General features: G+C 41.1%; 1 protein-coding gene across 5 annotated transcripts in view; it reads right to left on the bottom strand.

Annotated features, from left to right (window-relative positions):
• Positions 1-16783, bottom strand: part of MTUS1 (microtubule associated scaffold protein 1) — a 335192-nt gene that overhangs the window by 36642 nt on the left and 281767 nt on the right. For 4 of the 5 annotated variants that reach the window (XM_073608006.1, XM_073607998.1, XM_073608014.1 and 1 more), the window contains one exon: positions 8741-8807. In XM_073608006.1, coding sequence (XP_073464107.1) covers positions 8741-8807 — 67 coding nt within the window. Of the gene's footprint in view, positions 1-8740; positions 8808-9897; positions 10158-16783 lie in introns of those variants that run through there. The other variant, XM_073608029.1, reaches the window with a different exon arrangement.

Raw genomic sequence — 16783 nt, 5'->3', positions numbered from 1 at the left:
TGGTTGTCATTCTCTTGTAATATGGACTTTTGACACTAAGTATGATACATATATTTTCATTTTTTATTTTTTTGTGTATGGTACACTGTAGTGTTCACATTGTTTGTTCAAGCATAATTATTTAGATGCTCTTCAGTCCACTGTCTATATAGATTTAGCGCCCCCCCATCACATATATTATTACATTGTATATCCCTGTATGTTGTGGTCGTTCAGGTGCTTATCTATTAGTTTTTTTAAACTATCGATGCTCCCCGCTTGGACCACCGTCTGACATTAGACAGGTGTCTTTGCAGGTTTGTGTACATAAAGAAAAAAAGGAGGTGGTTATGCTGGTGGTGGCTTTTTTCGAGGAACCAATAGTAATTGGGAGTAAAAATCTATCCCGTCTAATTGACGGTTCCCTGCCTGGGGAACACTGGTCAGGATAATAGAAAAGCCCCACAAAAGGTAAGTTCCTCTGATCAGACTTGTTACAGCAAGGCGATCAGTCTCCAATTTCTGCAAGAAATTCTGTAATCAGCATTATAAATACTTTTGAAAATGTGATTGAAAATACTGACACGAGTCCATTTTTAAAGTACGCCATGCATGGAGTGAAATTCGTCCAGTTCAGCATGGACCAGCCAAGATTCGATCCATGTATGGGCAGGCTGATTGTCTTCAAGTCAATCCATCGATCAAGTTGGGTACAACCAGCCTGTCGGATATTTTACATGCAATTAGGCCGGCCATACACGGAGCAAATTTCTTTCCTGCAGCTACGAGGCAGGCAGGGGAAGCCGTCCTCGCTGGAAGAAGACAGGGATCATCATTAGCGGCTAAAGCAGCCGCCGCTAATAACAGTTGCAAGAGAATCTGGCAGGCTGGTTGGACACCCAAAATAAATCAACTTGGTACATTCAGCCTGCCCATTAACGGTTTGAATCTTGGTTGATTCCTGCTGAGCCAGCCAAGATTCGTACCATGTATGGCTGGCCTTACTGCCTACAACGGTGGAAGAAAAGAATCAAATCTATGGACTGCCTAATCTACATTATCACGTTTGAAGAAAACCTTTGCCGACTCCGAATACGGGTCTAGATGCTTGGCCATTATGGTGATTCACAGGTTTCTAAATTATTGACTTTCTAATCTGCATATATATTTCAGGTCAGTGACTCAAACTAATAAAGCCAGTGAGCAAGTGTAATGACCAGACAGAAGATGGTCAGTGATGCCAGGCTTTATTCTTCTCATGATAGGTTACCTTTAAACAGTGTATGATCCAGTGCAGTAGTCTGCAGCCAGTGGCTAGATCTGCAACTTCCAATCTAGCGCCTGCTATTGGCAACACATTTGTCATACCACCGTTTTTTTTTCTACAGTTTTTCACACACCTATTCTACCTATATAGACCATGGAAGTCAGCAGTCACAAAGTGCTAATCTATCACAAAGGCAGAATGACCTTTCAGTTTCACGATAAGCAGCTTACACAAACTTTTTGCTTTCCCACATCAACTGTAGAAAGTAAACACTGTAAACTGTAGCAAATGTAATCCGTATACCATGCTAGTTGCAGCTTTTCTTCCCATCTCAGAATAGCTACTTCATTATTTTAGGCCTGTGTAGGTATTTCCAGGCATTTCCCCAATGCTTTGCTATGGGTGGAAAATATTCTGTCATGGGTTTTTTTTTTGTACGTCTTTAAAATTAGGAGAAGGTCATATGGAAACAATATTGTCTTTTAGATAAGAACTGTTCCATCTCCTACAGGTTCAGTGCTCAGTCTTTGTACAACTAAGAGCCAAGATTTAGCAAGATATATATATACTTTGTGCTCTCTACTCACAGCCACATCCAGCAAGATTTTTTTTTTTTTTTCAACATGGAACAAAACTATTTTAAGGCTTAAAAGACCAGCAGCAGCAGCAATATGAGTAGGGTTAAAAGAAACCAGAACAATACAAGGCTAGCGTTTCTAAACATAAATACTACTGGAAATAATAGGGTGGGTCAAACATACTACAAAAAGGTACATTAGGCACATGTGAGTCAATGGAGGAAGATTTCTTAAGTCCCTCCACAATACAAAGGCAATAAGTGCAATGAACCAAGACGTACATGAAAGACACATATCCAATCTAAAATACCCAGAAATTTAGGTTACAAATCAAATGGAAATGACAACACTTCCTAATAAGAGCACGGCCAACAAATATAACATAAAAATGAAGTATATAAACATTTACCGATATGGCAAAGTATGTCCATCTTCTCCAAAGAATTGCTCTCCAGACACTGTCTGCAGACATGTATATACCGGTACTTCAAGGTTTGTGGACATTTTAATCTGATGTGCAACTGAGATAAAGTGAGGAGGGAAGCCACTTCAGTAGCCTTGGGGCAAGTATATGAAGGACTAAAGCATTCAGGTTTGTACAGAGTTTACAACAGTCCACTGGACCGGATGTGATACCAATTTCACCAATAAATGCATACATTTTATGCTGGCCATAGATGGCTTGAATTTAAGCAGATTCATGCTGAATTTGAGCCATAGGTGACCCTGTCAGCACCGCCCAGCCTGACAAACAGGCCAACAATTTTCCACCAGGACTTCATTTCTAAACAGTGACTGTAGGCAGTCAGATGTAGCCACAGTTTGAGTATTCTGACAGCCATTAAGGAAAGCGCTTGTCAGGAAACAAGACTTGGCAGGGGAGATTGTGCCATCCACACCATTTAGAACGGATGGGAAAATCTACTGATCTTTCTCAGACAACAGGGCTGGATGAGAGAGATCTTCATATTTATGGCTTGCCCAAGGATGGCCATACATTATACAATTTTCTTATTCAATTTTCTTTAGCTTTACCTTCAACTATGTAGTGCAAGGGCCTGCCTGATTGCAAACAAATCTTAAGGGTTTAGGTTTGCCCTCATACTAGGAGGTTTTAGTGAATATAAAGGATGTTCGACTGTAAGCTACTTCAGGAAGAGGGACGAATATGAATAACGGCTTCTGTGGCACTACAGCTCTTGAAAGGATCTGGTTTCCTAACAAATTTATTCCATACTCTTTACTATTCGATATCCAAATTTGACTCCAATAGTTTTTCCTACTTTCACGCTCATCTTTCTTTTAGATTTCATTAAAAAAACCCTTCTTTGGGACCCTTTTCATTTTTTTGTTTAGAGCTATCACAATTGTTAAATGTAGCTACAGTATCACTTCTATAATTCATTATTTCTCCTCATTTTCCATTATCAACTCATCTTACATATCACTCTATGTAAGGCAGTTGGACAGGGGAGGTGTTTATAGTCCAAACCAGAAGAGCAGTCCAAGAGGACACAGCTGCTCCTCCATAGACACACCAATCAGCCCTAACTTTATGATCACCCACCTAATATTGAGTAGGATCCTGTTTGCCGCCTAAACAGTCCTGACCTTTCATGCCACTAGACCTCTAAAGGTATGCTCTGGTATCTGGCACCAAGCCTTCAGTAGCAGATTCCTTACATCCTGCTGCCATCTGGGAATACCCATTACGTTAGGCAAGTAATGTGTCAAGTAGCATCCACATTAATAGCAGGACCCAAGGCTTTCCAGCAGAACATTGCCCAAAGCACCACACTTCCTCTGCCAGCTTGCCCATTTCCCCACAGTGCATCGTGGTGTCATAACTTTTCCAGGTAAGCTACACACACACACACACACACACACACACACACACCCACCCACATGATGTAAAAGAAAATGCAATAATCAGACCAGACCACCTTTTTCCAGTGCTTCGTGGTCCAGTTCTGATGCTCACTTGCCCATTGTAGACACTTTTAGCTGTGAACACAGATCAGCATGGGCACTATGACCCATACACAACAAACTGCAATGCCAAATTTTTTCGACACATCAACTTCAGCGACATGTTTACCTGATGCCTAACATATCCCACTGACTTTCAGATGCTATTGTAACAAAATAATCAATTTTATTCAGTTAACATGTCAGCGGTCATAACGTTATGGCTGATTGGTGTATAGTACAGTTAGTGAACATTACCACGCTAGGAAAGTGTGCTACTGGCAGGATCACCAGGTGAAAATAAAGAACTGCATTACATTACAGCTTTGTTTTTGGGTTTAGGTATGCTTTAGGATTCCAAAAAGGCACAAGATAACCTTTGCCCAGTCAGGCTGCTTTTAGCCAGATTACTCGATTGTCTTCTTGTCAGTGGTTAAGAGTAGACACTCTTGAAGGTCCATTTTTAGAAGACACTATAGAATTATTTTCAGCTTTATTTACCCATGAAACAAGGTCTCTGTAGATGCCAATATGCACACAGGTGACCTGCACATGCATACTTAAACTGATTTGCAGGCATCTGAACAAATAATGGTCAGCATTAGTTTATTCTTACATTTTTGTACACAGATTCCAAGTTCATTACAGAACTGAGGACAGTCTGACCAGTTCTGACAACTGCATAAAAACAATACATTCCTGGCACGAAATGAGCAGATTTGTGCAATTAAGGCTCTGCTTCCAAATACCTGGTGTTCAATCTTATTCAGTGGAAAATCAAGCATCCCTCTTGCAGAAGCAGAAAATAAGTTTACTTAAGTATCATGAAATGGGTTTAGACAGGCACTGACTTCACTTTATAGATGGGGCTGGAAAAGCGCAAACCCATTTCTAAGGCAGTAAGATAACTGCCAGGAATCTGATGAACCAGGGGTCAGCTAACAGGCTCTAGAGAAATTCACAACTCCAGAGTTTCCATGGGAATCTGCCTCAGGGGAAAAACCATTTACAACACTTTCAAAAACTTTAACTCTTTGCAGAAGAAATAAAAATAAAAATGATGAGACAGTGAAGATCTAAGAACACAATACATGAAAGACCATAACTATCAGGTAACCAGTTCAGAAAACTGGCCATAGAATGGCAAATCTCTACAAGGCAAAAGGCTTGAGAACTTTCTATTGTGGACAACTCCTCTGAATTCAGGGAGAAGACATGAGTGTTCTTTTGTAAGCTGGTCATAGATGGTTGGAATCTTGGCTGATTCAGCAGGAACCGGCCAAGATTCAAACTATGTATGGGCATGCTGATTGCACACAAGTAGACTCATCGATTGATTTGGGTACAACCAGCATGTCAGATTTTTCACGCTATAGCCGCTAGCAATATTTACTGTGTGTTTTCCCGGCGGGCGGGAAGCTCCACGGGAGGGATTCCCCTATCAACACGGATTGTGTTGATGGGGGAATCATGCAATTTTCTTTTCTGCAACCCATAGTTGCAGGAAAGAAAAAACGGTTCCATCTATGGCCTGCTTAACCAACTGTCTTATTTCCAGGGGCACAGGTTCTGAAAACTTATCTGTGGAAATACAGCTGGTATACAGTACTCAGCTATACCATACAAATTCCCTATCTGTAAAATGAATACTTGTCCTCTATTAATAATTGGTTTTATTTATTGGCAAGCAACATATTATAATAGCAAAAAAAATTACACATGAAACGATTATATGAAGCACTGTGGCCCTCTGCTCATGATGGCCTGTCACTAATGCGTCCGATTTAACATATACCACTAAATGCTTTATCTATGCTATAAAGGATGCTATTCATGCTGCTAGACTGTTTTATTTATTTTAATCAAGAATTCTCTACCCTACAAGTTAATGGTAAGAAATGCCCAGTAGCCGAATCTCTCTCTCTCGCGCACACACACACGAGATGTGATGCCAAGGAATGACAAGTCAGGGCAGCCTCAAAGTGACCACTGGGATGGTGGGAAGAGACATGAAAACAAAACACTAGAAGACGCTCCTGAAAAAAACAAAACACATGGATACAGTCTACAGTGCAAAGTGTATAAAGGGCTGATAGCAAGGTGAATTCCAGAGCCCAATTACATCAAAGACCAGGTGTCAAATAAAAAGGTCAAAAGTTTACTCCAAACACATTAAAAGAATGAGAAACATGAACGGATGTTATGCAGTATTACCAGCGGTTGACCAGGCAGGGGCTTGCAGCAGGAGGAATATGCGGGGGATCCAGAAGGGAAAAGTGATCCTCGTTGGGAGACTGGCCGCCGGTGTTCTGTCGAGAAGTGCCCCCCATCGAATAGTGCCCAGTATGGATGAACAGTGGAGGGACTCCCGTTGCCAGAACTCGGAAGTCAGCTGATACAGCCTCGGAACGTTGGAGAACATCAGGCTGTAGAGACCGTTTCCACGACTACATGTTTTGGGGCACACCCCTTTGTGAAATCCTCAATTTGGGCGTACCTGGCATATTCCTCCTGGTGCAAGCCCGTGCCTAGTCAACCACTAGCCATACTGCATAACATCCGGTCCTGATTCTCATGTTTTTTATTAGTTTGGAATAAAACATGGACACATGGTCTTTGATTTAATTGGGCTTGGAATCCATCTTGCCCTTTATACACTTTCCACCCATAGATGGTATCCATGTGTTATTTCAGGAGCGCTTGCTGGTGTTTTGTTTTCATGCCCCTAAACCTCTTACAATGGTCAATGACTGTACATGGTATTAGGCATTATGGGCCAGATACAGGCATAAACATGAATGTTTGGGTCACCAAAATATTCATGTTAATGCCTTTGGATGAAAGCAGAAAAGTAAGCAGGTAGACAATGCTGGACAAAGATTTTAGACTTGTGATAAATGGTTGATGCTGATCTCACATCTATGACCTGCTTTACCAAAACAGAAGATACTGAATAGCGCAGCAGTTTAAGGCTCTGTTCAATTCTACCTGTGTGTATATCAGTGTTTACATTCAATTTTGAGTGTCTGAAACCCCTGTTGAATTCTCTAGAATATAAAACAAAAACCCAGCAGTGAGTATGGGTATCCCTTATAATGGCCACAGCATGGAACAAATGGTCTTCTGGGAAACTGACAAATCAAATTCTTATGGGATCGATATCATTCCTCTGACTTTGCTACGTATCTCAAATGATGATCCCTCGTTTTAGGTAGAAGGAAAACAGATGCTGAATTTGAGCTAGGATTTGGGCCTTGGGGTGCCTGGTGTGGCATCAGGCTCCATTGGATAGCTCTCTTCTCCCTCCCTCATCCCCTTCCTTATAGACCTCTTATCTATTATTCCTTTCTCCCCCCCCCGCCCCGCTTTCTCCTTTCACTACTCTCCTCAGTATTTCCTCATATCGATGCATACATAAGCAAGTAGTGCCTTATTCGACCCTTCCTGACTAATGACACCACAAAGCAACTTATTCACTCCTTTAATATTTCCCACCTTGACTACTGCAACTCTCTCCTTAATGGCCTACCCTTACGCAGGCTATCTCCCCCCCCCCCCTTCAGTCTATTATGAATGCTGCTGCTAGACTAATACACGTCACTAAATTGATCCGTGACTGCTGCCCCTCTCTGTCAGTCCCTTCACTGGCTTCCCCTACCCCACCATATAAAATTCAAAATGCTAACCACAACATACAAGGCCATCCACAACATCGCCCCCAGCTACATCACCAAACTCATCTGCAGATATCGCCCAAATCAAATCGTCCCCTCCGCTCCTCCCAGGACCTCCTGCACTCTAGCTCCCTTGATACCTCCTCTCATGTTCGCCTTCAGGACTTCTCCAGAGCCTCTGCCATCCTCTGGAACTCCCTGCCCCGGTATATCCGATCAGCCCCTAACCTATCCACCTTTAGGAGATCCCTGGAAACTCACTTATTTAGCGAAGCCTATCCAAATCCACCTAACTGACTCTGAGCCACCCCCATCAAATTATTCCCTGCATGTATTACCTTTTGTACCACCACCCCCTCCCTTTAGAATGTAAGCTCTACGAGCAGGTCCCTCCTGTACTGAACTGTACTATAATTGTGCTGCCCCCCCTCTACATTGTAAAGCGCTACGTAAACTGTTGGCACTATATAAATCATTATTATTATTAATAGTGCCCTTTCATTATATTAGAGACAGCAAATCTATTTGGCAGTGGTTATTAGTTTTACCTACCCGATGGCCATCTTACATTATAGGGTGAATGAGGCTCTTGGTAGCTTCCACTTATCTAGCCCCTGAAATTTGCATTACATATTAGTCTGTAACTTCACTACTGTTATTTACTGGGTTATATATTTCTTCAGATGTACATGGATAGTCTGTCACAAATTTCTCTAGTTCATTGGTCTTGATGTGTACACCCTGCTTGCTTTTGTCAATGCAAGTCTCAGATATTGCCTTTTTTCTTTGGCTATGTCCTGTTCTGATCTCTTTGTATTTTTCTCAACTTCTCAATAAACAACGAACATAATGGCCACAGCAGGTCACACCCAGAATCTTTAGCACCGATATCTCCCCAATAAAGTCCTTCATCAATACAGGAAACTGCCAGGTGGTTTAACTTTAACATTTGCCAAAAAAACAAAATATCACTTTTGGGTAGGCTTAGATATTTTTTGTATAGTTTAAACCTTAAGCTTGCAAATAAACATAACCCAATAGGTTAGTATTTTAAAGAAAAAGAGAACATGTCCATTCATATACACAGGTTAGTGTATTTGACCACATAACCAGGCTTTTTCAGTAAGATAGGATGATATGCATGGTTTAAAGAGCCATAGTCAACAGTCTTGAGGATCCAACTACAACCATCAGAAATCGAAATTGGTTTCTATGGTTTACTTTATATATAAACGTTTTATATGCTTTGTGAGGTTATAAGGATCTGTCCTTACCCAAGTCTCCTCGCAAATTCTGAAGTTCCTGAGAGATCTCTTTGCGTTTCTTCAGGGCCTCTTCACGCTGTAAAAAACAAACATTTATTGAGTATTTTACTATATCACCATTCACATTGCTGTAAGCAAGCTACAACACACAAACACAATGTTGTGTATCTTAAGGCATATAAAACCAGCGTGTTGCTCTGTAACCCTTTCCTGGCCAGATGCAACATTACAACAGCTCACCTCTGTAAGCAATCATCAGCTTTTATTAACTAGCATTCAGCAAGCTACATTAGACACATTTAGCAAAAAGGACAATGTTTTGCCTACATTTCTTTTCTTTTCTCTCTCGGTTATTGAAAGACTAGAAGTGCAAAAAACTTTCCATCAACACAGATGAAAAATAAATCAAAAGGCAAACAGCCCTGATCAGCTTTCAAATCATTCACTGCAATACACCAACAAAGACACAGAAACATATGTTAAAATACAGCCGCTGACAGGGAGCCAAGAAAAATCGCAGAGTAATAGCATGCCAAGAGGAGAATCTTTGTACCAGACACTAGGATGGATCCGCCAGAAGCACCTATTCTGCCTCCTTTACAGAATGAAGTCACAACCTCTAAAGCAATGTCCTTTGCTTGCTCCTCTCCATGCACAGCATAGAAGACTCTGTCCTAGCTCAGAAATTCTTATTAGTCTAATTGAATGGCCACAATCTCTTCCCCCGGGAACGTAAATCTATTAGGTCTGCAGGGACAGGCAAGTTTGCATAGTGCAAAGCAAATGTATTTCACTCATTCTTCAGCTGTAAACACAGTATACATTAAAGCAAGAATACGATTGCAAAGCATGCATAACGATATAAAAAAAGGGGAAAAATGCATTTACATATAGTACACTGCAGTCTTAGGACGACAAAGGAGTATGATCAGTCTCACCGCTTATATTCAATATCCTGCTTGAGACACTCCTAGATGTAAACAGTACAGTCAAAGCAGAACAAGTAACTGCTGCCTTAATGATCTTCCGTTTGCAAAAAAACGTCCTATGCTGGCATTCCTCCCTTTGCTGCAGCAACTGTAAGAACTCCATGACCACAGAGGGGGGGGAGAATTAAAAAAAAAAAAAAAAAAAGTAGATAAAAAAAAAGTCAAAACTGTAATTACCCTAGATGTATCACATGGGGAATAGACGCACAATTTGCTGCTTGAGCAGCCCATTTCCCAGCTTCTGTATTCCCAAGGTGCACACTCCTGGAGGACACACTGCAGACACAACTGGTCTGGCCACATTTAAAGAGCAGCTGATAGGAGTTCCATAGGACTCAGCCTGTCTGCCTGACACTCATGCTTTGCAGGTTTCCTGTGCTCCTTCTACTGATCCCTCCCAGCTCCCAACACATACTGCAGTCCCGTCTCCTGGCACAGGCAGCTAGTGATTACTTTAAGCCACAACCCCTTTCGAATATGAAAAACGAGAGGCAGACATTAGCCTGATCGATTGCCACTTACTCAAATATCAGCTTGGACGGCAAGAGAGGGGGCTGACCTCGGCGCTAAGTAAGGCTTATATTTAGCATATATGAGCCCCTCTGCTTAACTCTTTTACAGGCGCGCACAACTTTAAACAATGATTTATTAAAATTCATCTTTAAAACCAGTTGGATTTTTTTTATTTCATTTTTACAGCTACAAATTTTTTCTAATATCAGTAATTTTTTTTAAATTCAGAATTTAATATCATAAAGCCTCTGACATGCAAGGATCATATTGTGACAGTACAATTACAGCTCTACATATAGATAATCTCCATTTGATATTTTTTGCAATGGACACACCTGATCGTGTGTAGATTATCAGCGAACTACTTAAATGAGGCATGAGGCATAAGGCACAGTCTTATGTATGAAATTACTGATAGATTTACCTCTTAGCAACCAATCCGCTTCTCCATTTCATTTTCAAGAGCTATATAGAGCAGAAAATTACGTTTTTGATTTTTTTTTTTTAACAGAAAGTCCCCAATTGATTGGTTGATTGTATGCAGGGAGAAAAACATTGTTCATTCACAAGGCATCAAATAGGTCATCAGTCATTGATTCCTGAGGCATCAAGTGCCTCATACCTCAGCTGTCAGCAGGACTGTGTGAAAGATAACCTTTTAGTCAGTTATTTGCACTGCTTACAAATGAATACTGTTTATGGAGGACAGGTAAACTCCATATGGCACACCCACACTGGAGGACATACACGTCAGTAGGGTCTGTTAGGTTGGCTCCAAGTTTCATTAACATATCTATAGATAGAACAACCTAATTACATTACAAAAAGGAGAAGAGACAAGAATGCATGGCCAGTTGCAGATCAGAAAGCTTTAACATTATTATGCTGCATTATGTAATACATAAGAGACTAAATCATTGAATGGTGATGTACATTCTCCTATACATTATTTATATAGCAGACATATAGCAAATCCTTTAACTCCTTCAGTCATAACACTAAATGAGTGGCTATGTAGGCATACAACACATTCCCAGGGGAGAACACCAAGCCAGAGAAATGACTACTCTGGTCAGATGAATTGATTATGAGCAGCTAGTCCACTCATCACGGTAATGACACCAAGATCAAGTAAAGAGATCCCGGAAAGAGAGCTGCTAATTTATAGGGGGGAAGAGTTGCACTGTCAATAAAACTGTTAGAAAGAGCAAATAAGCTTGTAATAAGTTACAAGGCAACATAAGCCTTCAAATAAAACCTACATGAAAATGCACATTAGTCACGACGAAGCTTTAAATCTTACAGCAAGCGTATATTACAGACCTAAAGGTTCTTTACAATGTAATATTACTTTCAGATTCCAGAAACCATTGCTGGTCATAAGCTGTGTACTAATCACCAATGAGGAGACCAGGCTGAGCAACAGTTTCCAGCACACATCTAATGCCATCTAGTAAACACTGCAGCTGTGCAAAAGTTACAGTACCCTTTTCTCTGATTTCTCTGTACTCCATTGTAGTTGTTCAGTGGGAGGGTCTGCATCCTAAAGCCTGTGCTATGTAACTTAAGCTGGTCATACACTAACAGAATTTTGCTCAAAATCTCTCATTTTAAGAATGTTAGTTTGATTTACTAAACGTTTGTTACCGAGAATGTTCATGTGTATGTTTGCAAACGCGTTTGTGCAAAAATGTACAAAACCTGGGTATAGCCAGGTTTTGTACATACTGTATATCCAATTCAATTGGGTCATCGCAAATGGACTTATTCATTCAGTATAACCAAATTCAATATTACTATCACCATGTGAGAAGGGAAATGGTGAAGTAGAATTAGGTTTAGATATGGTTTATGATACAGTGGATATAAAAAGTCTACACACCCCTGTTAAAATGTCAGGTTTCTTTGATGTAAAAAAATGACAAAGAAAAATCATTTCAGAACTTTTTCCACCTTTAAAGTGGTTGTAAACCCACATGGAAAAAAAAAGAAAAAAAAAAAAATACCTGCAAGACAAAAGGCATAATGAGCTAGTATGCATATCATACTAGCTCATGTAATACTAACCTGAGGTCGAAGCCCCCGCTGCGGTGCCTGTACACAGCACCGGCTGGCGACATTTCTCCCTGGATTTACTCTCGTATCGTGGCTCCGGCGCTGTGATTGGCCGCAGTGGCAATGACGTCACACCCGCGCATGAGCCATCGGTAATGGTACACTCACTGAAGCAAACAGCACGTACGTGCCATTGCTTCACTGCGCATGTGCCGTTGACGTCGGCACATGCACATACAGGGGATATCTCCAAAACCTGCACGGTTTATCCAGGGTAGCTACAGGTAAGCCTTATTATAGGCTTACCTGTAGAAAAAAGTGGATTTTAAGGGTTTACAACCACTTTAATGTAACCTATAAACTGTACAACTCAGTTGAACAACAAACTGAAATCTTTTAGGCGGAGGGAAGTAAAAATAAAAAACTAAAATAATATGGTTGCATAAGTGTGCACACCCTTACACTAATACTTTGTTGATGCACCTTTTGATTTTTATTACAGCACTCAGTCTTTTTGGGTATCAGTCCATCAGCATGGCACATCTTGACTTGGCAATATTTGCCCACGCTTCTTTGCAAAAACACACCAAATCTGTCAGATTGCGAGGGCATCTTCTGTGCACAGTCCTCTTCAGATTACCCCACAGATTTTCAATCGGATTCAGGTCTGGGCTCTGGCTGGGCCATTCCAAAACTTAAATCTTCTGGTGAAGCCATTCATTTGATGATTTGGATGTATGCTTTGGGTCGTTTTCATGCTGAAAGATGAAGTTCCGCTTCATGTTCAGCTTTCTAGCAGAAGCCTGAAGGTTTTGTGCCAATATTAACTGGCATTTGGAACTGTTCATAATTCCCTCTACCTTGACTAAGGCCCCTGTTCCAGCTGAAGAAAAACAGCCCCAAAGCATGATACTGCCATCACCATGCTTCACTGTGGGTATAGCATTATTTTGGTGATATGCAGTGTTTTTTGCGCCAAACATAACTTTTGGAATTATAGCCACAAAGTTCAACCTTGGTTTCATCAGACCAGTACACATTTTCCCACATGCTTTTAGGAGAGTTCAGATGTGTTTTTGCATAATTTAGCCAGGCTTGGATGTATTTCTTTGTATGAAAAGTCTTCGGTCTTGCCACTCTACCTCACAGCCCAGACATATTAAGAATACGGGGGATTGTTGTCACATGTACCACACAGCCAGTACTTGCCAGATATTCCTGCAGCTCTTTTAATGTTGCTGTAGGCCTCTTGGGAGCCTCCCTGACCAGTTTTCTTCTCGTCTTTTCATCAATTTTGGAGGGATGTCCAGTTCTTGGTAATGTCACTGTTGTGCCATATTTTCTCCACTTGATGTGTTCCATGGTATTTCCAATGCCTTGGAAATTCTTTTGTACCCTTCTCCTGACTGATACCTTTTAACAATGAGATCCCTCTGATGCTCTGGAAGCTCTCTGCGGACCATGGATTTTGCTGTAGGATTCCACTGAGAAAATATCAGGAAAGACCTACTAGAACAGCTGAACTTTATTTGGGGTTAGAGGCACTTTAAATTATGGCAGGTGTGTACAAACATGAGTTTGAACGTGATTGCTTAATTCTGAACACAGCTACATCCCCAGTTATAAGAGGATGTGCACACTTATGCAACAACATTATTTTATTTTTACTGTCTTTCTCCCCCCCCAAAAGATTTCAGTTTGTTTTTCAATTGAGTTGTACAGTTTATAGGTCACACTAAAAGTGTAACATTTTCTGAAATTATTTATCTTTATCTAATTTTTTTACATCACAGAAACTTGACATTTTAAACAGGGGTGTGTAGACTTTTTATATCCACTGTATATACAGTATGTCATATTAGCCATTATATTTAACACTGTGTGTGACTTATGGATTTTGAAATAAATGTATACGTTTTGCACACCTTGATAGAAATTTTTGGGGGTCTGATTACTCTGATTTGTGCCTTAAAATTCCCAATCACTAATTTTTTCAGAGACTTCCCAATCAGATCGCAGTTTCATAATCAGGTTTAAATTCTAAGGACGGCTGTGAAAACACATCCAAAGTTTCTGCACCAAATAATGCCCAGTGGGTATGTCTGAATACATCTACTGCAAAACAAGCGGGTAAGATGAGGATTCCTAGCTTAAACAGATTACCGAAAAGTGAGTTAGTGTGTTGCCTACCTTGTAAGGTGGTAAGCTATGCTATCTGTATGCATTTAAAGGGTTTTTTTTTTTAATATAATTTGCCTGAACTGTGTCCTTTATAAGGTATCAAAATAATGCAAATTTACAAACATGTACATCTGCTGCATACTAGAAATGTATACAGGCATACCCCTTAACGTACCCTCACTTTATGTACACATTGGCATCTATGGGAAATCCTGGTCAGCTTGACATGGTACTGCTCCCGAACCATAAGTGACAGGGACACCAAAATTAGGGAGCACCGAGAGGGGACCCAGGACTAAAACATATCAGATTTTGGGGTGGGCCAGCTTAACTAGGTAATCAGTTATGCCTGTAAAGGAATATTGCAATGCTGTACATGCATTGAGATTCTGAGAAGTGAAAAAAAGGTATTGTTTCACTTAAAGTACATTTTCATTTTACATACATGCTCAGGTCCCATTGTGTACTTAAAAGTGGGGTATGCTTGTACAGAGAAAAAGGCAGAGCAAACAAGCCTAAAGAGTCAGTTCAGCCAAAACAGATGGTAAAGGATAAACCCCAACTATTAATTTTTTCCTGTTAAATAAAGCATTTAAAGTGTTATATCGACACGATTAAAAGAATTCTGCTGATCTGGTCAGAATCCTTGTGAGATAACATCGTGTGCTCTCTGCCCATTCTGTTAAGCCCTGTACACACAGGCCGAATGCCTGTGTGTATATGCTAGCTGGTCTGACATTAGCTGGCCGAGCATGCTGGAAAACCAGCAGATGATCAGAGTGTTGTGGCAGGGGACGGCCCCCACGTCAGAACACAACAGCTCAATGGGGGAAATCGCTGTACTACCGTCGGATCATTAGTACAGCGGCTCGACCGGAGCTGACCGTTTCCTCCGACCCAGCGAAAAAAAATTCAGTGTGTATCAGGCTCCAAGGCCCGTGTACACAGTCCGAATGCCGTGAAACATCTGCCGGTTCAATAAACACCAGCCGACGTTTGGCCCGTGTGTATGGCAGCTGGTCCGACAGAAGCTGACAGAGCATGTTGGAAAACGAGCAGCTGACCGGCTCCAGATCAGCGCTCTCAGCCAATTGCTGAGAGCACTGATCGAAGTGTTCTTGCAGGAGGCCATCCCCCTGTCAGAACACAACAGCTCAGCGGGGAAGATGGCTGTCCCAACGTCGGATCATTAGTACAGGGGCTCTGACCGCAGCAGACAGTTTTTTCCCTTCAACCTGGGTTAAAGTGGAAAAAAGACTCATGGTGTGTACTAGGCTTTACTGTGTTCTCAGCCATCTTTGAAGACTGCAGAACCACATCCCTCTGTTATGAAGAACAGGAGAAGGGAAAGGTCCCATCTCCTGTTAATCCTATCTTGTTTGTTATCTTGATAGAGAAACCGAGTGGGCATTGTTATCCTAGGACAGGTGGTGTGCATCTGGCTAGATGACCAGAAGAAAATAAAGTGGAATAAGATGGAAAAAGAAAACCGATGCAGCCACCACATCCAAGGACTAGTAAGATGCAGCATGTTCCATCTTTGTTTTTCAGTTTAAATACAATTTTTTATAACTAGTAACCATCTGTGCAAAGATAATGTCCCCGGGAATATGATGAGATTACCATTTGATGGACTGATCCAATACCGAAAATCACGTGACAGACTAACACAGTGTCCCTCTCCCCCGCCCCCCCAAAAAAAGAAATTTATCTCTCTCTCTTTTTCTCTCTCTCAATACAAGTAAAGATGTCTAAACTTGAATTGTCTGCCGTTATTTACACTGAACGTTGCATTGAAGCTCTGCACAGAGGATACCAGCTTTAGAGACTGCCAAACAGATTTGATCTTCCCATTTAAACCATCAGGATAATGTCAACAATTCACAAGAGGAGCTGAGACTTCCCAAATGTTCTACTTATTGACAGCAGGCTTGGGAAGTCTCTGAAGTGAATAGGGGCTGCTACACAGATCACAGGGGCTTTGTATGATGAAGTACCTGCAGCTTAAAGAGATACTAAAGTCTCTGTTTTATCTTAGCCAATCAGGAGGGAGAGTCCCGGATGGCCGAGTCTCTCTTGCAACATTGCTGGATAGAGATGTGGCTCAGGTAAGTAATACGGGGGCGGAGGGGGGCTGCTGCGCACACAGAAGGTTTTTAATCTTAATGCATAGAACGCATTAAGATCAAAAACTTTCTGCCTTTACAATAACTTTATCTAAATCTTTTATAGGTCCCAACAACCTACACAGTAGATCACATTTACTTCTGTATGTTGTACCTCAAAGGCAATTGATTCACAGTAATCATCATGT

The sequence above is a fragment of the Aquarana catesbeiana genome, linkage group LG01 (assembly GCF_042186555.1).
Source record: "Aquarana catesbeiana isolate 2022-GZ linkage group LG01, ASM4218655v1, whole genome shotgun sequence".
NCBI lineage: Eukaryota > Metazoa > Chordata > Amphibia > Anura > Ranidae > Aquarana > Aquarana catesbeiana.
The sequence above is the reverse complement of the archived record's forward strand: the minus strand, read 5'-3'. Positions and strand labels throughout refer to the sequence as shown.